This window comes from Rutilus rutilus (assembly GCF_951802725.1).
Source record: "Rutilus rutilus genome assembly, chromosome: 6".
NCBI classification, from domain to species: domain Eukaryota; kingdom Metazoa; phylum Chordata; class Actinopteri; order Cypriniformes; family Leuciscidae; genus Rutilus; species Rutilus rutilus.
Window position 1 is genome coordinate 6,540,552 of NC_140214.1, and position 24,783 is coordinate 6,565,334.

A 24,783-nucleotide genomic window follows, 5' to 3' on the forward strand; every position below is an offset into this window, starting at 1 on the left:
TTTTGGGTGAACTAACCCTTTAAAGGCCCACTAAAGTGCCTTGGAACGCACAGCTTTATATGATGTAATTTGGAAGCTGAAACTGAAACAGGAAGCTAATCGGGACATATTGAATGGCTCCTCCCCCTTTTCAAATAGACAATAGCGTTTAGTTTACCTCACAGACTGCAAGTCCTTGACAGCTCCATTTAAGCGAATCCGAGCACTGATGATACGTTAGATTCAATAGTAGAGGTGTGAATTAATTTAAGTCATTTCACTCTTAACCAACGTACAGTTGGAAAACAGAATAAAACTCGAACGTTTTAGCAACCGAACACACATCTCCAACCCATATTGCTCTGTGACGAGTCAACGCTCGCTTTGGCCAGGTGGTATTTATAACACAGGGTGCGTGATGCTTTAGATTCTACAGAGCTTTTGATTGGACAGAAGATGTGGTGAGAAGCTGAAGTCCATGGTGCTGTCATACAAATCCATGATCCATTTTAGCGGAAGTGAGAGACTGTAAGATTTGTATGCTTATATCTCTTAAATGCGAATTTTGTCATTGTTTTGGAACACTATTCATTACCTTAAGGCTAACATATTGTAATGATGAGGCAGTGTCGTTGAGATCCATTTGCAGTATCTTTATTGGTAATAGTAAACGTAACTCAATCAGGCAGGGGTCAATCACCAGCAAAGGATTTATCTGAGGCAATCCACAATCGTAGTCGATGGGCAGGCAGATAATCGGGGCAGGCAGCAAACAGTAAAGCATAAATCCAGTCAAACAAAGCAGGGTCACAATGGTATGACGCAGAGGGTCGAAACGAGTAGAACAGTCCAGGATCAGTAAACGAGGAATCAGTGGAGAAGGGCTGTATAAATAGTCCGGGTGATGAGAGGCAGGTGTGCAGATAATCAATCAGTACCAGGCACGGGGTTATGGGAAATGGAGTGAAAATGTGTAATGTTAAATATTCGGGAGATGGAGCCCTCTGGTGGCGAGTGGGAGGAACCACAGAGGCTTGATTTGTGACACATATTCATATTAAAAGCTAAAAAACGTACATTTAGATTTTCAGGAGGGACTATATCTAGAGACCAGAATATAATCAAAACTTGAGGGTGGACTCTTTTTTCCTAAGGCCAAAGTAACCACCTAGCACCCACTCAAATCACCCTAGCAATGGTATACCAACATGCTAGACAAAGATCATCTTTGTAACCACAATAATTAAATTTAGGCTAGGCCATTTTCGGAGAAGCTAGCAATCGGAGAAACTGTTAAAGGTGGAACTAAAGTTGGTGCTGTGGTTTCGGTTGTGGTGCTCAACGTCTGTCTAACTCTGCAGAGCATGAAACAGTGATGATGTGTGACTTCTGCATGAGACGTCACACATATGATCGAACGAACGTTTTATGGTCCTATGCCTTCCACAGACGAGATATATACATATAAATACATTTAGACCACTTAACTTGTTTGTAGAGACTTTCCACCAGAATAACAAAACAAAAATCTGAAACAAATCGCCTACCCTGCCTTTAAGCATCATGGTGGAGTGTTGAATGAGCAAACACCACAAATTTTTTCCATGCATGCATTTCACAATGGAAGTTTTTTTTTTTTTTTCAATAAACATCATAACACCGTGTGGCAAACCGTGTAAGAATTGCATGTAACCAAAACTTCCGATGGAAAACTAACAAGCAGTGAGAGGGTGGTCTGTCTGACATATTACAGTTCATTTGAGTTCAATCAGAACTCACCACATCATTCAGCATCAGCAGAGGATACGCAGCAGGTCACGCAGCACAAGACCGACCTACGCGTTTCAGTTCTTTAAAACACAGCACTTATCACACCATTGAGAGCAGCGGTGCTGAGAAGAACAAGCAGTAAACCATGGTGAGTTGATCTTGTTGTTAATCATGGAAATGAAGCAATAATTGGAAGTAAAAAAAAAAAAAAAAAATGGTTTCATTAACATGACAACTGAAGATTTTTAATTGAAAGAGTTTAAGTGATCAAGAGTAGTTAACAGAATTATTTTGATTATGATAACTTCAATGTCAATGTCAAATTTATTTATATACTTATATATAAATATAAATAAATATATTTATTCCTTTAATATTTATATAGCAACAACAATACAAATAAAGAGCTATAAAAAAATAACATTAAACACTAAAATCATATATCAAATTTTAAAGCAATTCTCTATGAACGTAATCATACACACCGTAACAGAAATATACTAGCAAAACATATTCTAAATGTGAGATCATTAAAAACTTTGTACATGCTATGATTTTGTATTCAGGGTATTCAAAGAAAAATATTACATACAACTTACATGCTAAATATTACAAATTACCTCATCATATAAAACAATTTTACACCACAACATCATATCATAAACAATTGAAGCACTTTTTACGTATTATTAATTACAAACCTAGAGCTAGTTGTTTTAAAGTTTTGTCTAACCACACTGTTCTACACTTCCTGTCCTCGTCTACGTAAAAGAGATAGGCCTACGTGATGATTTCAAACCACAGTGTTTGTTACAGCAAGCTCAATGTTTTACCATGCTTACCTACACTTTGCTGTCTATACTCTGAAGTACAGGGACCCTAAAAATATTTAAATGCTTAAGCCACATTTGTGAAAATCATTGCATTAGATCAATATCAAACCATGTGGTATTTATTTAGCAGAAAGCACATTCTCAGGTTAGATATTACACAAAAAAACAAGTTCGTCGTTAGGCTTTAAATGATAAAACAATAGATTAAGTGTTCATCAAAATGTATTTGGACACTTTCTGGTTGTGAAATGTTAGTGGAACATGTTCATAGTTAAAGGGATAGTTCACCCAAAAAAAGGAAAATTCTGTCATCATTTACTCAAGGTTTTAAACCTGTATGAATTTCTTTCTTCTGCTGAACAGAAAAGAAGATATTTTAAAGAATATGGGTAATCAAACTTAATTGATGGGTTGATGGGCCACATTGACTTCCATAGTGTAAATGATGACAGAATTAAAAAATTTTTAGGTGAACTATCCCTTTAATGTGATAAACTATTCCACTACAGCAATGTGAACTTGAGAAGAACTTATTTCACACTTTCAATGAAAACCACAGAATCAGAGAAGGTTTACATGTTCTGTTACATGTTACATGAATTATGAAGCAAAGTGAAGTATCAGCAGCCTTTGAGCTCTATGTATTTAAATATTTGGTGTGTAATGCAATGACATTCTCATCATTTTATGTGGGGTTTGATTACTCAAACTTTGTGACAGAAAGGTGACATCTACAAACGTGTGTAACCTCTGCAAGCTGCTTCCCCACTGAAATAACTAACCCTTCATACAATATTACTGGTTGTCTTCTAGATTGTCGTTAACTGCAGTTCACTGATGAACCACAAAGATACAGCGTTCCATCTCTTTGACCGTGTGGCCTACATATCTGTCTTCATAGTGGCCTCTTCCTTCAACATCATGGCTCTATACATGTTCTGTCACATCAAATGCTGGACAGACATGCACATCTACATGATCAACCTGATGGGTGCCGATTTCCTGGCCGTTATTTTTCTTCCCTTCAGGATACTGGAGGCCTTCTGTCCAATAGAGCCGAGTGTATTGTGTTCGTTCCTGCTGTGCACTCAATTCTCCAACATGTACTGCAGTATCTTCATCATTACAGTCATCAGCATCCACCGGTTCATAGCTGTCAGGTTTCCGTTTCTGACCAAGGCACTGGCCCCCAAGAGTAAGATTATCGCCACCACGGAGTGCATTATCATCTGGGTGATCGTAGCGGTGATCTGCGCTTGTAACTATAAAGACCTTGTCCCAGAAAAATTAGAGCAGTGTTATGACCGAAAGCTGGATGAAAAGCTCAAGATAACTTTTTTCTTGCTTTTGGAGATTTTAGGGTATCTTATACCAGTAGTCATCGTCATATTTTGCTCCACACAAACCATCTACATCCTGGTCAGATCGCTTCGGCATGTTGAAGGAAGAGATAGAATGGAAAGGAAAAAAATAGCTGCTATTATCACCGCAAACATGTTCACATTCATAGTTTGCTTCACACCTGTCCACATTGGTCTTTTGCTGCAATATTTATCTAATAAACCCAGAAAAGAATTTGTGCATGTGTTTCTTGATGTGGCAGAGTGGATTGCTACTACCAATTGTGGTCTGGATTCTATTGGGTTTTACTTTCTTCTAAAAAGAGTTCATAAAAGAGAGCACAGTTCATACTGATTGTTAAAAGTCAGCAAAGCAAAGTCTGCTTAATCTATGTATAGATTGAAGCAGGTCCGTCACATGCCTATGATAAAGGTTTATCTACAACGGATACAATTTTTACCGGTAACACTTTACAATTAGGTAGATCAGTTAAAATTAGTTATTGTATTAAATAACATGAACTAACAATGAGCAATACATTTGTTCCAGTATTTTAGTTAATAAAAATACACCTGTTCATTGTTTGCCAGCAGCCATATCACCCTTGCCCACTGAAGCTAAGCAGGGTTGAGCCTGGTCAGTACCTGGATGGGAGACCTCCTGACACTGGCACAACAAATCCGATCTTTTACTCACATATGACACAGATTGGAATTGGTTGCCCACGTGTGAACATAAAAATAAAGCATTAAATCTGATTTTTTTCGCATCAGATCTCATCTGAGCCACTTGCAAATGTGGTTTTAAATCAGATACATATCTTATATCTGGACATCCGACCCACGTCTAAACACGCATATCCGATTCCCCTTTGAATTCCAAGCCACCACAAGGCGAGGACGACATGTTTATTCACAAAGATAGCTTTTTAATGTTGTATTATGAGGCAGATGTGCCTGTGTGCGCTCGTTCATGGCTTTTTATTGAGGTGGGAACTTTATATTTATCTTTGTAAAGAAGAAAAATTCTGCGAACACCGAAAACATTCAAGAGCTGGTTTTCAACCTCTGCCCATGACTTTTGTAAATAAAACAGCTTCACTACTGAAAGCTACATTATATTTCTCAGCAATGAGGTGATAACTTTGCTGTAATTAAAAAAATCCCAAAAATCGGATCAGGCCAAAAGATCGGATCTGTGCATTAGACTTGCAGTGTAAATGCAGCCTAGGTTTCTGCTGGAAGAGGTGTTAGTGAGGCCAGTAGGGGGCGCTCACCCTGTTGTCTGCGCCTCAGTATAGCGATGGGGACTCTATACTGTCTAAACACCGTCCTTCGGATGAGATGTTGACTCCCAGGATGTTCGTCGAAAGAGTAGGGGTGTAACCCCGGCATCCTGACTAAATTTACCCATTGGCCTCTGTCCATCATGGCCTCCTAATAATCCCCATATATATATACTGATTGTCTCCTCTCCGCCAATAAGCTGGTGTGTGGTGGGCGTTCTGGCACAATATGGCTGCCGTCGCATCATCCAGGGCGATGCTGCACATTGGTGGTGGTTGAGGAGATTCCCCCTTCCATGTAAAGCGCTTTGAGTGCTGAGAAAAGCACTATTTAAATGTAATGAATTATTATTATATTATTATTGTTTGTTCATGTTAGTTCACAGTGCATTAACTAATGTTAACAAATACAACCTTTGATTTTAATATTGTATTAGTACATTTTGAAATTAATATTAACTAATATTAATAAATGCTGAAGAAGCATTGGTCATAGTTCATGTTAACTAAGGTAGTTAACTAATGTTAACTAATTGACCTTATTGTAAACTGTTACCGATTTACCACTATATCAGTGGAACTACCACACATTTCCTAATATGGTGCAATTAGAAGATAGTTGCACAGCCACAGTAGCCTACATTCTTGTGAAAATATGAAATGAATGCTAAATAAAATGTCTAAATGATTATCCTCTGCACTTGTTCTAGCTTTATTTGTTCTAACATGATGAAGTGGAAAAGTAATAAAGTTCCAGGGTCACAAATTATTGGTCAGGAAATAAGCAAATGCATTACTTAAAAAGCAATTTCTGCCTCAGAAAAGGCAGAATTAAGTTTTTGGTAGAATATGGAAAGTTGTGTGGAGTGGTGAATCATAATGAAACACGAGTTTCTCGGATACTCTGTCAGACAGCACGTCCCGTGTCCCGTGAGTATTAAACTTAAGTAATATTTCACGTCTTATTGCGCTTAAACTGTCAGATACACACAAGGTTATGTCAAAAACACACAAAGTTCACATAAACACAATCGGTTATGTCTGTGAATGTAAACAGCAAGTAAAGAAATCGCACAGTACCTACTGCTATATATGCTGTTAATATGAATCAAACAAGAAAAGAAAGAAAAAAAATCACTAGCTATTCAGTAGCTTAGTAGCTTTAATAAGAATACATTTCTTACTTGAATGCTGCTGTTAAATGCTCTGGCGAGGAGATAGACACGACAGACTGTGTACAGCTCATTCAGGGCGGGTCTATGCTAATAGGGCAGAGTCCATCAGCAGTCATGGGCGGGGCCTTGTTCTGAGACACTGCTTAAAAACGCATTAATGTTTAAACACCATGTAAAAGTGAATTTTGCATAATAGGTCCCCTCTAAACGAGACACAGTGTAATGGAGATTTTGCAAAGAAATTTTTGTTGAAAGTTAAATCAGCCAACTGTATTGGATTTGACAGCAGCTGCATCACAAACCACAAGTAAATGATTTAATAATACTTTGTAAAGGACGCTAGGCCTAATATATGGATAATGTTTTCAAAGCACTTACTCTCGTGTAATAAATGCTGCCTACGGAGGATGCATTCCAAGGTAGGAAGGCATCAATATGTCTGAAATCCGAATCCAATGTTAGCTTCACTTCCTGTCTTCTGTCCTGGGATACCTTTATCGGAACGATTTTTGAAGGCAGCATAAACAACGCTAAGCAACGCTATTAATATGATAAATAAATGTAGTAGGCTACATTTATAATGAGCTTTTTAAAGTATGCTGTGTGTGTGTGTCTGTCTGTGTTCCCGGTCTGCTCTATCTTCGTAAGTTAAACACATATCTTACCTATGAAACTTTCTTAAACTAAATATGAAATGCATGACGAAAATGTGTATATATTTTGTTTATACATTAAAGGAACACTCCACCGTTTTTTCATATTCTCGTCTCACTCAATCGCTCTGGCGCGCGGCGACACTTTGATAGCACTTAGCTTAGCCCAGTTCATTCATTAGGGTCCAAACAGAGATGAAGTTAGAAGCGACCAAACACCTCCACGTTTTCCCTATTTAAATACAGTTACACGAGTAGTTACACGACCAAGTATGGTGACACAAAATAAAACGTGGCGCTTTTCTAAGCGGGTAAAAAGGATAACTATAATGTATGGCGGAATAGCACTTGCATGGGAGCACTTCGACTCGGCGCAGTAAAAAGTCACGTTGGTTCTAATGACAGAAGTGAGAGGGAGAGGATTTTTCAGGAGTGATGATCCGAGTCGAATTTTTATTCTGGTGTCTCCATTGTCCTGTGCTTTGGGTTTCAGCAAGTCCAAGCCTATTCATTTCCATCCCCAATGTAATACCAAATTTAGCATTTCAAAACAGTAAATTTTTTGTTTACCTTTTACCACATGTCTTGGAGTATCAATAATATCATATCCTGAGCTCAGTATTGTGATATGTTAGTATCGAAATGTAACATGAGGGTATCGTATCGTTACTAGAATCTAATGTTACCCAAGCTTAATAAATACTGTAACAAATATACTGCTCATTGTTAATGTTAGTTGTTTGTAAAAAAAAAAAAAAAAAAAAAAAACCATCCCTTCTGTAATTTTCGCAGGGTTGGTCCTTCATTCAACAGGCCTTAAAGGGATAGTTCACCCAAAAATGAAAATTCTGTCATCATTTACTCACCCTCAAGTTGTTCCAAACCTGTATGAGTTTCTTTGTTCTGCTGAACACAAAGGAAGATATTTGGAAGAATGTTTGTAATCAACAGATCTCGGTCCCCATTGACTACCATAGTATATTTTTTTCCTACTATGGTAGTCAATGGGGACCGAGATCTGTTGATTACAAACATTCTTCCAAATATCTTCCTTTGTGTTCAGCAGAACAAAGAAACTCATACAGGTTTGGAACAACTTGAGAGTGAGTAAATGATGACAGAATTTTCATTTTTGGGTGAACTATCCCTTTAAGCTCCGACTCTGAGCAGACGGTTTGCACGAGATGTTATGTGAGGTTAAACTGCACTCTAGTGGTCATCTAGTGTATTTCACATGCGTTGCCTCTGCAGTCTCGTACACATGCAGTATGGACGTGGCAGTGTGTACAGCGAGCGACTCTATATTATCATCTGAACTGAAAAGAGCCCCGTGTTAAATGCCACATCATCCCTAAAGCGTAGGCTACCTAAACAATTCATAGCATTAGTACAACCATGATTTTTGGACATATTATCATGGTAATACAATGTTTTTGAGCATGTAGGCTAACATATTAAAACCATAGTATACCTATTAAAGTAGGCCTATCAAAGTATTTTGGTTTTACCACCTGATAGCATCACTGTACCATGGTACCACCACAGTATTTTAGGCAGCTCAGTAGGTTTTGAGACATCTTTTTAGACCAGTCTGTCCTGTCAATTTGTTGTTTTTCCCCCTTTTATTATTATTTTTTAAAATTGCAAGGGGATTTTAGGGGATGATGAATTTGATTTATTAAAATTAAAAAAGGCTACTGCACATCAAATAGTAGGCATATATTACACATTTGACTTATTTTTATTATTAATTGGCCTATCCATTATGAGGCAAAGAACATGAATAAGTCAAATTAAACTGCATTGATGCTAAATGCCTGATGTAATTGATATGTTGATGCGTCTAATTAACTTCCAAGTAATGATCCTTCAAAACAACATCACTAGTCTTTCAGATGCACAGATGTTGCTATGGTGACATGGTTCTCCATAGCAACAGAGAGATGCTCTGTGAAATTTCAATGTGCATTCTGTGAAACGCCATCTTCTGGGCGGTACCGTGCAAGTGAAGGCAACAACAACCTTTCCACTTGATGATCATGTGTAAACATTACTCAGAATATATTAGTCAGAATATATGCACAAACACTAAAACTAACAGGATGCATAATAAACAGCTAAAGATAGCCATTACCAGTGAGGGACTGAGAGTTAGCTTACAGTGGTACATTCATTTTGATATCTATTGAATCATTTTTTAAAATGTTGATACCAATTTCTATAATTTTATCAACTGAATGGAATCAGACAAACCAACTAAACCACAAAGCATTACTGAATGCAATCAAATCCATGGCTAATGCTTACTAGTGTTTGTGCTGTTTTCCCTCCAAAAATGATGCCACTTCCTGAAGGATGATGTCACTGCTTTTGTTGAAGGGATTGTACAAAAGACTAACAGGATGGTAAGTGATAATATGGAATATCCTATAGAATAATTCTAAGAATCCAATACATTTATTACCAATTAAAAAATGGAAAATTTTGTTGGAAAACAATTGAATATTGCTTAATATGTGTTAATAAAAAATAAAAAATTCAATGTTCTATGAATATTGTGGATAAAAACTAATATGATTTCTATCTTTTAAAATTGTGAATTTAATATATATATTTAATTAAGACATACATGATGAGGACAATGAAAAAAATATTTCATTTTTCAAAGTGATGTGAGCCTATTACTTTTATAAAACATTACATATTTTAAAAAGTATATATATATATATTTATTTAAAAAAAATTCTTTCCATGCCAACCTTCTGCTGGAATAAATAGTCTCTAGTTGGCCTCTATGGGTGTTTAATACTGATATACAGTAGCTTGTAAAAGTCTGTCATAATTGACAACATAGTATCTTAGGCAACCGGCAACCACTTAAAGGAATAGTTCACTCAAAAATGAAAATTCTGTCATTTTCATTTTTAAGTGAACTATTCCTTTAAGCCTCACTGCAAATTGAGACACAGGAATCATGATACATTTCACAGAGACAAAGGTCAAACAATCAAATGTGTTTATTAGAATGATAAAATCTCCGTGTTGATTGACGTTTGAAAATAAGTGTGTGCTCCAGTACTGAGTTGTGTGTGTTCATGTGTGAAACTGGATGTATAAGTGTGTACTTCTATACAGGTGAGGTTATTTAAAAACCAACCAACGAACAAAACAATTATCACTGTATACCGCCCCTCGACTTCTATACACAGGGACATTACATCATCGCCAGCGGAGGGGTGAAACTCAGGATTTGAGCTATGTACAGAGCAGCTGAGTCAAATAAACAACTCAACGTAACACTGATTCAGTCTTACACACAGCCCTTCACGGCGAAGGCAAATCCGCGTCGCCATATACACTGTCTTACAAAATGCTGTTCCTTCAGATCCTTCCTCATCCTTTGCAAAGTCTGTGAGAACCAATAAATGTGATCATTTGTGGGACACAAAAGTGAATTCAACATTGTGGAAAAAGTCAAACATACATTATTGGCCTTGGTTATTGTACAATATTGTGCTTGTTGCAGCATGATCAAAGATTATGAAAGGAAGGCGTACGGGGGAAAATCGTTTGAATACATTCACAGCACATTCAACACTTTCCTTGAGAATAATAGAGCAGAATTAACACAAATGGCACTGTGTGAAAAAGTCAATGTCACTCAATATCACTTAGAGCAATAAAGGCATAAAAACACCAGAAAGCATCCTAACAAAAAGAAAAATATTATGAGGGACAAAGTCATGGAAATTGAAAACCATTTTAATTTACACCGAGGGACTTCCTGCTACAAAGGAAATAAGCTTTAGGCACTGAACTTTCAAGTTAACGTGTGGACACTTGTATATTTTAATTGAAGGCAGTTTGTGTGTGAAAAAAGGATAATTAGGAATTATATATGCGATAGCTATGTGGTTTCATGTTGCTATGTATCCACACGGCGAGAAACTAAACTTTGAGCACTTAGAAAAGGAAAAGCACACCTCAATAAGCTGCAAATTTTGAGGTATCAATTCATTTAGTAGCACGAACGGCGTGTGACAAGTCACACTCTGAAGAAACACTTGTTTTGGCATCTTTGTAGCTTATTAGCAAACTTAGCGATTTCATTTTCTGTTGGCAAACACTTTTGAAGATGGATATGGCACAATTTCTTTGAAGCTAGAGAAGTTAGTTGAAACTTAGTTGAAAATGTTAGCTGAAAGTATATGATATCTTCTTTCTTTCTCCACATGTGGTTTTCACATTAGAATATTAGCGGCATTTGCTACTTCCTGCGTTTGATTACTTGCTTTTGTGTCCTTGACCTACAGGTAAGCGGCTATATCCTTGCATTTCCTGCCTACCGGGATACATTTCCTGTGTTCTGGATCCTATTTCCTGCCGGGTGTATCTTTAGTGCTGAAGAGAGGAGACAGAAATACATACACACGGTAATTTAAACACATAAACACACATATACACACACAGAGAGACAGTGCAATCAACCATGACTCTCCTTTCAGCTGGATTTATGAGCTAATCAATGTTCAACCGACCGTAACACACAACTGCAGGAGTGTGTTTTCTGAGAGCATCAGCAAAGGCGTATGGTTTCTAGGATGGGGAGTATGCTTAAGTGATGCGTGTAGCACGTGCTTTTAATAAGAGACATCTTGCAGGTGCATGAGCACCATTATTAAATGCATTCCAGTGGACTCAAGTGTGTGTGGCAACTCATCTAATCAGACATCTGCTTTCAATATCTCGCAGACTGATGCTATTAGACATTTAATAACAAAGCTAGCCTATGTGGAGACGGACACTTGGGTGCGTGGGTCATGCAGAAAGATTAAGTTGGTGAGGAAGAGGCTCTTTTCCTAACCCTAGTGAGCCTTTTAAAGGCAGAATCTTAACCAAAATTACTGTTTTGAAACAATCTTCTTGGACAGAAACTCCATTAATTGGGCCATTAATAGATTCCCAGGGAATGCATGAACTGATAAAATGTATTCCTTACATGTATGTATTCCTTACATAAGTTGCTTCGGATAAAAGCATCTGCCAGATGCATACATCTGTCTTATAAAGTCTGAATTTAGGACTGAGGTAAAGCATTCTTCGGCTCAAACAGCAGAACATGGAGCCAGCAATACCAAGGTCATGGGTTTGATTCCCACAGAACGCATGAACTGATAAATGTATATATGCAATATAAAGCCCTATTCGGACGGGATTCGTTTTACAAGGGTAGATGGAGTAATGTAATTTACGCATCGCCGTCACCTCCCTGTAGTGATGTGCCTATTATGTTGCTTCCTGATATAACCGTTTGGTCCAGTCAAACGATTAATCAATTCACTAAATGGATTCTGTTGGTAATAGGCACTTATCCAAAGCTAAAATAAGTTTCTCTAACAAGTGCTTTCGTCCTTCTGTTTGATCTGAGTGGTATGCGGAAAACACTTGAAGTTTGCCACAGACTTGCCCCACCGCTTAAAACGAAACTTGAAAATACTTGAAAAACCGCGGAAAACTACATTTAAACAAGAAATGACGGAATATTTATGCTCGTATTTATAGCTGGTCTTTTCACACGGGATTAGCATTACCTGAGGTCATTTTTTCCAGACCGTTTTACAGAAGGTAAAAGTTGCAATAATCTTTACTAACATTGTGTGAAATTATAACTGAGATGGCAAATTTGGACGGGACTAAAATCACTGAGAAGCTCTGGTAATAATTACTTTACCACACCTCTCCATGTAAAACTAATCCCGTCCGAATAGGGCTCGAGTCGCTTCAGGTAAAAATCTCTACAAGATGCATCAATGTACTCTGTCTGTCATCTTGGATGAAACAGTTTTTTTTTTTTTGTCCGAATTTGGCAAGGCAGAATAGTTTTTCAGCCTACAGTTTTAACAACCTTCAATGCTGTCTAGGTAGGCAGCTCTAGAGTTTGGAACAGAGCCAGGGAGTCTTTCGGTGTAGATTTGATTATGCTACCCTTTTAGTATTCTCACATAGGGACACAACGACTTAAGGACACAGGGATTTCACTCTGACAGTTACCAGGTACATGACTAAAACCCGTAATCCATTATCCGTGTTGATGATCTAGAACTTTTGAAAGGACTTCCATGACTAAAAAACGAAACAAATAAATACAAAAAGGAAGGGAAATATATTATGATGGATATGATAAACAAAATGATTGGTTATTTCACAGACACACACCCAATAACATAACTGGCTTCAAATCACATGACATTTCTTGACTTTGTAGACCGTTTAGTTCACGTAATGCGATTCCTCTTCTCTGGCATTTTCGTTTGCTCTCCTTCAGACTTCAGGAGAAATAAAAGGTGAAACAGCATCTTCAAGAAGAAGTCCAAGAGTCCTCAGGACAGAGTCTTTCTTTCTCTGTCTCTAATCGTGTCTGTCTAGAAAACAGCGGGTGTATTTACCTCAGTTCTGTGTTCCATGTTCCGTGTTACATATTGTGTAAAAAATTCACTGTACAAAAAGGAAGAAACCAAACAAAAAGACAAAAAACTTGGAATCCAGCGTGTTCATAAATTCTCAGAGAGTCCTCTGATGAAACTCACAGAGCTACACAGAAATTCATGTGGTTGAGGCCATGAAACTCATCCGACCAAAGCATTCTCTCTTTCCGTCTCTCTCTCTTGTAAAGTCTGAATTCAGGGCTGAGGTAATACTGAGGTAAATGCCTCACTCAACAAAGGAACACAATTTCCAAGCATACAAAAAGAAAAATCTTTTCTATCCATACATCCATACATTTTGGTCAAAGTGATGCATCAGAGCAAATGGCATAACGCAAATCTTGCAAAGCGAACGGGGCCCCGCCCACAAGAAGTGATGTCACACACAAGCGTTTGTAATGGAAAAAGTATTGCAGATGGAGACAGATAGTTGATGTTATTTTGGGCAATGTGGCCCTCTATATAATCTGCTTCTCCTTACTTTCCCATTTAATATGCAAAAAATATTTTCAAGACCATCACCATATCCAAGTCCAAGCCCATGTTTTCAGGAGCATTTGGACTCCGCCTCAAATTAACTGGTCTTGACTAGTCATAAATATATGGTCTTGGGCTCGGACTTGAGTCAGACTTGACAACACTGCTATTTATGTTATTTATAAAGTGTAAATTTGATGGGCTACAACAAGTTATATTTTTTTATAAATCAGTAACGTAAAAGGGAGAGAAGCGATTCCGAAGCAAAAGTTCTGTTCCAAATATTTCCTTCTGACCAGTTGATCTGTCCAAATCTGCTCCTACAGAATTTACGCTAATGTTTGGTATCATGTAAAACTCCTCAGTTGGGTATTGACCAGAATCAGATGAGACTGACCACCGTTTACCGAGTCATTATTCCAAAGAACTATTGGGTTCTTGGTTGTATTTGTATTGAACAATTATCCCAATTCCCAAATGAAATGCTGCCGTTATATCAAACTTACAAATTTGCTGAAAGGGTAACCTGTTAAAGAGAGTCTAGGTGTGAACATATTCAGAGATAGATAGTCTTCAAGATGGCTATGGTTCTTTCCTCCATCTGATAAAGGGGCAATAAGGTTTGGTAAGTCACACTCACAGTCAGTCAAGCAAGAATGAGAGCTACTGGGAAAATCATGTCTCTGCCTACATATTTGTGTAATTGTGAGTGATAAAGAGAGAGAAGAAGAGAAAGAGGTCTTTCCAGTTGAAATGGCCACTCTTCTTGTAGTCAGTGAGGTCCGTTTTGGCTCGTCCTCATGCAAGCCGTTCCAGACAAATGAGGAAAAGGATGACAAGCAGGTGAGAAAAGAAAGAAAGACAGAGAGAGAGAGAGAGAGAGAGAGAGAGAGTTACAGTGAGCTACTGTGGTTGGCCAGGTTGCGCTCTGCAGTCCACGTGAGGTTTCAGCCGCTTACGTTTCTACAATTTCCTGCTACTCGCATCCTTGCTTCTCTTCATTCACTGGCCTGTTGGCGTCCGATCGCTCCCTCCCTTCCCGAGCAGGTGGCTGAAGTCCGCCAGGTCGATGAGCCCCCGGGACCCATGAAGCACGGAGCGCGTCAGTCCCGCGGGATGCTGCGAGGACGTGGTGTAGTGGTGGCCCGTTGGAGGTATGCCGTGACTGCTGAAGATGTAGCCTTCGTGGGTCCAGCGAAGAGGCTCTCCGCTGTACTCTATCTGGGTGCTGGGGGCCGACACCACTCTCCGCCGGTCGGGGGAGTCTTGGGGAGTCATGGGGTAGTTGTATTCACCTGCTGACTTGCGAAGAAGAGTGCCTGGGCGTATTCCCTGATCCCGATACTTGGAGAGGGAGACGTAGCGCTGGCGGTCGATACCGGTTTCGATGGCTTCCTCGTGGCGTCGGCCATTTCCTTGCAGGAGTTTAGAGCTGAGAAACAAGGTGGATGGTGGAGGTGGGCACTGGGTACCAACCGAGCTCAAGAAGGTCTGACTTTGGTCCCAGCTGGATCCAGAATCAGACAGGCGTAGCCCACGTTTCTGCTGCAGGGGAGTTTGCTCTGGTGTGGGAAGTAGACCTGGGTCCAAGTCGCCCGCTTTGACCCAACCATTGGGCATGACGAAGAGAGTCTCACCTTGTGAGCGCGGCCGGTCTGCGCCGCTGTGCCGGGAGACACTCATCACGGAGCCGCTCCTGCTTTGTCCCATCATGCAACGCTCTTTCTCGCTCTTCCGCTGACTACTGGATGAAGGAGTGTTGCTATGCGAACGGTGACGGTGTTTCTGCCCCATGATCCAGCACACTGCCAGACCCGAGAGTGCCGCCCCGGTGGAGAATGCAGAGACTGCAGCAACAACCAGCAGGTTCAAAGTAACAAGACTTTCAGGCTCATCCATAAAACTCTCACGTAACAGACCTGCATGAAAGACAGAAAAATACATTGCAATTCAAAAATAGTAACTTGCAATTTATGCGTTTTAGTGACTTGAAAGGCAAAAATCAGCTTTAGGGTTTCAAAAACTACTGTAACATCTACAACTATTGATATGATTAAGCTCAGGAGGGCCAACCATTTAAAAAGTGTTACTTGAATGGCTTACAAAAACATCAAAGTAGCTCCTCTTGACTTATGAAGCTGTGTGCTATTGATCTATTGAGTTTCTGTATATTACAGCCCCAACAATCGATCAAAAAACAAGAGACTGTTGCCTACAGTCTCTCCTATTTCGGTAGGCTAGATATAGTGTGTATTTTAGGTAGACACAGACAGGGTCGCTCTGTACAAGAGATGGAATACGACCTTATGAACCTTACACTTAAAAGTCAGAGTAGTGAACATGTAAACACTGCATATCAAACACCGGCCATTAGTATCCTGTGCACTTCAGCTTTATTCTGAAAGCGTGAGTAGATGTAAGAAATATTATAACAAGATAGGTCTAGAGAGATTGTTCGGCAGATTCAGAGAACACAGCGATTTTTGGAGTTGATGACTCATGCTTTAAATACCCTACTTTCTAATCGCTCCTCTTTGAATTGGCGTTTGCATAGCACTGGCCTTTCTCCTCTCTTTTAACAGCATTTCTTGTACTCTTTATTCTGCTGTTCCCTGTAAGATGTCCTTGGTTTTAACCTCTATTTTCTCAGTCTACCTCTCTTCCTCTATTATCTCCTTTCTTGGCTTTCTTCTCGCTGACTATCTCTCTTCTAGCAGTGCCGTTTATGTGTGGGCTGTTAGCTGTCTCAGAAATGAAAAGCTGTCAGAATCTGCGTCTACCTCAGTATCCAAACTAGTAAATGGCTTGACAGTAATAGGAATTTTAAAAGAAAAGTTCACCCAAATAGGAAAATCCTGTAATCATTTACTCACCCTCATATCAGTCCAAAAGATTTCCTTTCTATTGTAAGCCACAAAAGAAGATGGACATGTTTGGAATGACATGAAGGGGAGTACTGTAACCTTTCATTGTTTGGTGGCTCACTCATTCAGTTTATTAACAAATATTGTGTGCAACCCTTCTATGAATACTATGGTACCGCCACCAAAACATGGCATTACCACAAATACTCAACAGTATACACAACATACACTCTTTGGCAGAGCACATTTCTTCTATGTCTATTCACCCACATGCATAATGACATTTACACAAAGGCATATAAACACACATGCATACATACACAAACCCCAATTTTCTGATCTCTTCTTGTACTCTCTCTCTCTCTCCCATTACCTTTATGTTTTCTGCCATTATGAATGTTCTCAGCTGGGAATCTCAGCTCTCATCGCATTTGTTCATTGTAACAGCAGGAGTCTGTTGCACACATCACACTCAACAATTGAACCCTTTTCTCAATATCTTGTTTCCTTGAACATTCCTTTGAACATTCTTAAAGACTAAAATACTTCTACAAGATTGCTTGTAATGTGTGTGTTCTCAGGAGTGTAGCAATCATTTCAAAGAGAGAGACAGAAATCTCCTGACCATAGACCATTTTCTCTAATACCTTTCTCTTCTTTGAATTTATAGTATATTATAATTGTCTTAGTCCAAGGGTGTCAAACTCATTTTTAGGTCAAGGGCTGGATTGAACCTTGTATTTTCAAACTTTTTATATATATCTTGATGGTAAATGCTGTTGTATAGAACTTTCTATTCATCAAAGAATCCTGAAAAAAATGTATCATGGTTTCCCAAAAAAAATTTAAGCAGCATAACTGTTTTCAACATTGATAATAATAATAAATGTTTCTTGCAATTCTCACATGATTTCTGAAGGATCATGTGACACTGAAGACTGGAGTAATGATGATAAAAAAAAATCAGCTTTGCCATCACATGAATAAATGATATTTAAAATATATTCAAGTAGAAAATCACAGATACTTCTTTCAAAAACATAAAAAAAATATCCAAACCTTTAAAAAGTTGGATGCCATATATAGACTAAATTAGTATATTTCAGCAATATTGACAAAACAAAGAGAAAATACCTCACTGCTCATGGTTGGATAAACTATATGGCTATATGGCTTCTGTCAAACTCCAGCATGCAGCATCAAACAGTGATTTCAAACACGCTCTGAACAAACTCAGTTCTTTATCTCTGTTCTGGTCTGTTTAGGCATTCAGTGTCTCACTCATCTCAGAATGTTTCAAATAAGACTGAACTTCTATGCGATGGATGAAGAGAGTGAGGACAGAAGAGGACAGCCGTTTGATGTAGATGACCGGCAGACTGGAGCTGTTTTAACAGGAGTGCTGAGTTTAATGAGCCTGTGACTCTGAGTCACATCTGAAAGCCAAATCATTTCACACATTTTACAGACTATGGGTTGATTTTCAGTTATATTATGAACGTGCCTAAATTTCTCTTCAATGATCAATTCAATAAGCTCCCTTTTTTGCCTCCTGATGTTGGGGTTGATTTAATTCTCTTCATTCCCTTTCCGTTTTTCACAGACGCATAACTCGTGTTATCTCAGGGGTTTGAGTCAAAAGTCCAATCGCAAAACATTTTAAAGACCTTGTTCATACCTGTTAAATTTTAGTCAAGTTGTCACATTTATATGCTGTAATTTACTAATTACAAACCATACTGATACTGATTCATACTGTAAGTTGTTTTGTTTAAATTCTCAAATTCTTAACTGTTAAAAATGAGCCAAACAGCTTAAAATAGATTCTTAATGGCAGATTCCTATTGTGACAACTTACCACATATAGTGTGACAACATGCCCCAGTAGCCCCGCTATTGATTCTATGCCATTGGTTCTCAAACAGGAGGTCATATCACATAACCGAAATCCAGTTGTGTCTCCTAAAAACTTCAGTTAGTTACTTCAAGAAGTCATAGAATACGGCCGTCATTCTTTTCCTTAACTAAACTGTGTGTAGACATTAGCAATCCAAACAAGACACTCATATTCTGCTGCTGTTCTCCATTTTTATCTTGGGACTATCTCACAGAGACAGATTCCTTGAAAGCACTAGCGTACTAAGCCAGTGAACTTTATTCTGTGCTCTCTCTCTCTCTCTATCTCTCTCGTATATGACTCAGCTGAACCTATACGGCTGCAGCAATATATAACTTCTTCTGTCTGAGCAGTCTGTTATGTTCAAGTGCTCTTGAGGAAGAGACTTGAGAACTTCACTGCTGTTCCACGTTCTGCTAAATCTGAACTTTGGAACATATTTAAGCGGTCTGAGCCATGAATATATCAGAGAATGACAGTGAGTGTTTCATATGCTGCCAGCCTTGCAAAATGCAATTTAGAGCGGATTTACAGCGAATCTAAGCTTCTGAATGTTTAGAAAATATAAACCATCTTTTGTCTTCTTAACAATGTATACACTGTCACTAACTCACTTTAAAGGAATTAATTAATTTCTAAAAAGAAAAGACTCAAGGCTGGTTTTCTCTCTCATTATCTTCCCTCCATCTCCAAACTGTGACTTTCTTGTGACTTTGACTGCTTAAGCAAACCTTTCGAACCAGACCAGACTGGATCTTCTCTGTATTGTTGAAGAGTTTCTAGAGAATTCTCTCGGGGAAGCTAAAGGGCACATCCTAAACAGGTTCACAAACTCACCGTCGCAGTCTCCGAGATGTGAGGTGTTTCCGTATTCAACGTCCTGCACGAAAGGTAATCTGCAAAACAGGAGAAAACGGATTTGAACATAAACCGCAAATTCACAGATTAGATACATGACATGCATTCTATGCAAGTGAATGTAAACGCTTCTAGTTATGCAAACTCAATTTGATGCATCATTGCATTCAGAAATGTGTCCGAACACAATCCAAAACACATTCGACTGTCAGCTTTCTTTTTCAGGTCAACAACTGTCAGGGCAGACTTTTTTACTGAGCAAGTTATGATTAGATAGCTACCTAAATAATAACACATCTGGTTTACAGTGTATTTTTTTATATTAAAGTACTTCATCCTACCCCAATATAACATGCAAACACTGTGGCGCTACCAAAACATCAACACATCAGCACTGGCTATATGAGTGTTCAAGAAACCTGTGTAAAATCATTTGCGTTTGTTGACGGGAGTGGTACTGAAAATTGAGGGTAACTCTATCGCCCCCTTGAGTTGAGGTTTGAATGCATGTTAGGTATGTACGCTTTTGCCAAGCATTTATATATTTGTGTAGAGGATGTTCATGGTTCATGGATCTGACCTGGTGCCTGGCCGCAGGAGTGAGCATGTACTTCCTCTGGTCCAGCCGCAATATGGATCTCTGGACGCAATGCAGTTTCTACACAAACACACACACAATGTTATGTCAATGTTATTACAGAGGACTATACCAACCTCTTCTATAATGAATACAGAAAACAAAACCAGAAAACATAAATCGTGATTTATAGAGATATACAGAGACTGAATGAACAGAGAGAGACAGACAGGACTGCATTCTTATTTTCTGATTGTCATATCTGTCTCTCCAGTTTCACTTCTCTAAATATATGCAATTATATTGTCACCATTATGTTGAGATTTATTCAGTTCAAGGACTTTTAGTTTGTATTTCTTCAGTTCATGCCTTCCTTTGTTTGATTTCCCGCCACTCTTTAGTTACCATGGTCACGTCATTAGTTCATTTGTTCCAGCTGTGTTCTATTAATTACCTTGTTTAGTTCACTATATAGTCTTCACTATTTGTCTGGTCACGTTCACATTTAGAGGTGTTTGCCAACACGTGTTCGCCTGTTGCTGAGTATATTGGCTATTAAACGACGATTAGTTGGTTGTTCTGTTCCTGAGCATGTTCCTGTTCCTGAGATTCTGTTTTGTGAACATATGATATTGTTCTTGAAATTAAAGTTAAAGACTGCTGCACTTAGATCCTGTTTCATCTCTGCTGCAACCAACGCTGACATATAATAAAATATAAAAAAATAAAATTAATTAATAATAAAACCATATATATATATATATATATATATATATATGGAGAAGTATTAATGTATTATTTTTTATTATTTAATAAATTTTTTAATTAATTTATATTAATTATTATTTAATTATTTAATTAAACTATTACTTCTCCCTCATTATTGTAATAAAAAAAAAATCATATGTATGTGGATGTTTTACCCTTGACAACTCTTTAGTTATTACTTCAATATTCTTATGAAAATATGCATTTTTCATATGAATATTGAAATAAAAACTTAATGACAGAAACATACACAATTTTCATTTCACAATTATGATTTGATACTTTATAATAAACAACACAATGCATTTATTTATGCGAGTCTGTGCATGGAGGGAAATGAGGTTTGTGCCACCCATGGTAAAATGATGTGCTGGCGCAGGAGTCATTTAAACGAGCACATGGTGCTGCAGACGTACAAAGTGGATTGGAAAGACTTGAGTTGGTGCAGATGGTACGAGTGCGCTCACTGTACCACGTCCCGCAAGATGAGAGAGCATCAGCAGACTCAATCAAAGCCTCTACCATTAATCACGGCTGAATTGCACCAGAGCTTTACTGCTACACAGGAAGAAACCGTTCCAAATGTGCCGTACGGGAGACGGGCCAGGAGAACTGTGTGTGTTGTCTGAAGGAAATTGTAAAAGCTGGGTCACAGTAATTTCAAAGCCGCTGATGAAGCAGAGTGCGTTTGGGTGGCACAGTTTAGTTTAAGATGGAAAACGACAGCGCGTGTGTGAATGTGAGTGTGTTTAATCAGTGTACAGATTGAGTGTGTGCGTGTGTTCTTACTTCATGCATCTGGAGTGCAGTTGGCAGCGTGCGACAGGCACTCTCACCACACAGGAGTGGAAGGCCAGCAGGAGTGTGTGACTGGGTTTGTCCAGGGTCAGAGAGAGAGGCTGTCGTGCCTGCACAGAGTCATCGCCGCACCTACACACACACAAGAAAACCATCAATACAACCACTCCTGTACTTTTACAACTAAACACATCCTAGAACACGGATGCACACACTCATTAAAACCCAACATCTTCACATCAGCGTCTCCATGAGTCACGAGGTCATTAACATACAGTATGACCACCCGTGCTCAGCAGCTTGGCGGAGACGTTCAAACTCGTTTCACACGCGAAGAGGTTAGCCAATCATTACAGAGGTCATTTACATATAGAACTTACATGTTGTATATGTCATTTACATTTAGTCTAAAAGGTACAGTAGCAAAAAGGGGTCAGAGAGAGGGTATAAAGAAACTTCACTAACATACACTATTGTTCAGAACTTTGAGGTTGGTAAGATGTTTTAATGTTTTTAAAAGAATGCTCACTAAGGCTGTATTTATTTGATCAAAAATACAGTACAAACAGTAATATTGTGAAATATTGCTACAATTTAAAATAACTGTTTTCTATTCAAATATATTATAAAATGTAACTTATTCCTGTAGTATAATTATTAAGCTGAATAATTATTCTTCTTATTATCAATGTTGAAGCAGGAGTCTTTATGAATATGAAGTTCAAAGAACAGCATTTCCATGAAAAAGTTTTGTTTTGTAACAATGTAAAAATCTTTACTGTCATTTTAAATTCATTGAATGCATTCTTCCTGAATAAAAGTGTATTCCCTAACGTTTAAACTGTTAATTTATGGACCAGACTATTTTCCCCAAAATGCATTACCTATTGAATTTCAATTGCTGCGTCTGAAATCGCATACTTCCTTACTATAGTACACTAAAAGAGTAATATGTCCAAATACATAGTATTCGAAGAATGCTAGGTGAAAACTCCTCGGATGACCTACTAATTCTGCCAAGATTCTGCGCATTTGATGAACACTTTACTATCCCATGTGGCCACAGGAGAGGATTTATGAATGGCAGTAAAGTGACACAACTGACGCTGGTAGGTCACATGATAATGACAACTAGGGGTGTTGAGATTAATCGAAGCATTGCGATGCATTATTCGTCACATATGTGCATCGTGCTAGCGTAAAATGGCGGAGGGAGGTGAAACACAAAAGCGAGTAATAAAAAATGCACCCACTATTTAAAAATGTACAAATTTTGCGTGCGGGTGTGAGTGTGTGTTCAGATTTAAGATGCGTTTGATGTTTGCTACATTCAGGAAGTATACTTTCTTGGAGCAGATAAAATAATAATGGAGTTCACATATCTGACTGCTTATATTCATTGATGAAAATGTAGGCATGTACAGTAATATTGAAAAGTGAGGATGCAACACATCGCGATATTGAATCGAATCGTTGACATGATAATCGTAATCGAATTTAATCACGAAACCAGTGATAATTCACACCCCTAGTAACAACATGGCGGATGTAGTACGTTCGAATTTCATTCATACTGCCCATTATCATACTATATACAACATAAATGTGGTACCTACAGCATGCAATTTTGGATACATGGAATGATTTGTAATTCAGTAAATTCAAATTCCACCTCATGAACTGAAATTGGGCAAATTCTTAAATTCTGAGTTTTGTCCAACTTTTGTTCAACTTTCCTGATCAAATTCCCCCTTTCTCTTTCTCTTCAATAATCTCCTGTCCTCTTTCTACTGTCTGTGACTGTCTGTAAAAAGTGGCAAACAGCCCAAAAATACACACTAAAAGAGATTAAGTCGAAGTTGGTTTGTTTCCAACACACATTAACTGTCCGCTAATAAAGCATTAAATTACTGCAACATCTTTGATTAAATTAGGACACCGGCATCTCAGAGAAACTCCTCAACAGTTGGTCCACAGATATCAGGCATGTAATCTAAACACTGATAAATAGCTCGAAGACAAATGAGACGCATTACAGGAAGTTGTGTGAGAGTTTTGGATGTCATCCAGAGAACACCTGAGGCAAGACAGAAGGTCAAGCAGACACAGTGATCTCTTTGTTTCAGGTGTGTGTGTGTGTGTGTGTGTGTGTGTGTGTTTCTCAGCGAGCGCTGCATCCAACTGAGAACCTTATCTCAACCGCCACACAACTCGCCTTCATGTCCCAGCATGCATCTCTCTGTTCTTCCTCCAGACAGGTATTGCCTTTCATCTTCAAAACCCCAGCCATGTTTTCATCCATCAGAGTGCCACACGCTCGCAAACACACACACACACACACACACGCACGCACTAAAATAATCAGAAATCCTGTTGAATCGTTTTACCTCCGTTTGCTTTTGAGGACATTTTTTTTAGAGGTGCTGTGTGTTTGTTTGTGGATAAAAATCATGGATTTCTTTCTTCCATTGCATTTGATACTGAATATCTTTTTCTCTTTGACTGTGCGAAAGTTTTTAATCCAGGGCTAAACATCAACAACAGTAAACAACTGTGGGAAACTGCTTGATAAAAATGGATTTTTCAAAATAAATTCAGTCTGGAAGCAGATTAAAGGACGCTAAGGACAAAAACAACTTGATCCCCCTTCCTTACTTTTTAAAGTCCGTGTCCAAAAACTGAAACAAGTTTGTCTTATCAGGAAGGCAGGAGATGTATAGATGCATCTATAGATGTCGCATTCTTAAGGCCCGTTCATACCTATAACGATAACTATAATAACGTCCACACCAGCGGACGACATCGTTCTGTTCTAAGAGCGTGCTGCAGTTTTGTTGTGAAATTTTCTGTTTAAATATGCAAATGAGGCATTATCTGATTAAATATGCATACATTTCCAGAATAGAAATCAGAACATAAAGCCAGGTTCACATAATTTGCACAATTTTTTTTTTAAATAATTTTTTTATTGCAATTATATATTAACAAACCTCTCTGTAAAAACCTAGATAGGAATAAAACGG

The 24,783-nt window shown here is 38.3% G+C and overlaps 2 protein-coding genes across 2 annotated transcripts in view; one reads left to right on the top strand and one right to left on the bottom strand.

Annotated features, from left to right (window-relative positions):
• Nucleotides 1-1,764: 1,764 nt before the first annotated feature.
• LOC311291248 (G-protein coupled receptor 55) lies at nt 1,765-4,376 on the top strand. The gene is made up of 2 exons (XM_084410171.1): nt 1,765-1,897; nt 3,396-4,376. Exons 1-2 carry the CDS (start codon nt 1,895-1,897, stop codon nt 4,275-4,277), a joined length of 885 nt encoding a protein of 294 aa, XP_084266297.1. The 5' UTR covers nt 1,765-1,894; the 3' UTR covers nt 4,278-4,376.
• A 5,676-nt stretch (nt 4,377-10,052) lies between these two features.
• sema6ba (sema domain, transmembrane domain (TM), and cytoplasmic domain, (semaphorin) 6Ba) overlaps nt 10,053-24,783 on the bottom strand; it is a 133,881-nt gene continuing 119,150 nt past the window's right edge. Inside the window, exons 14-17 of the mRNA XM_084411996.1 lie at nt 21,752-21,892; nt 20,198-20,275; nt 19,597-19,655; nt 10,053-15,917 (exon numbers count right to left, since the gene is read on the bottom strand). Of these exons, the coding sequence (XP_084268122.1) occupies nt 15,001-15,917; nt 19,597-19,655; nt 20,198-20,275; nt 21,752-21,892 (1,195 nt within the window). The 3' untranslated portion in view covers nt 10,053-15,000. The remainder of the gene's footprint in view (nt 15,918-19,596; nt 19,656-20,197; nt 20,276-21,751; nt 21,893-24,783) is intronic.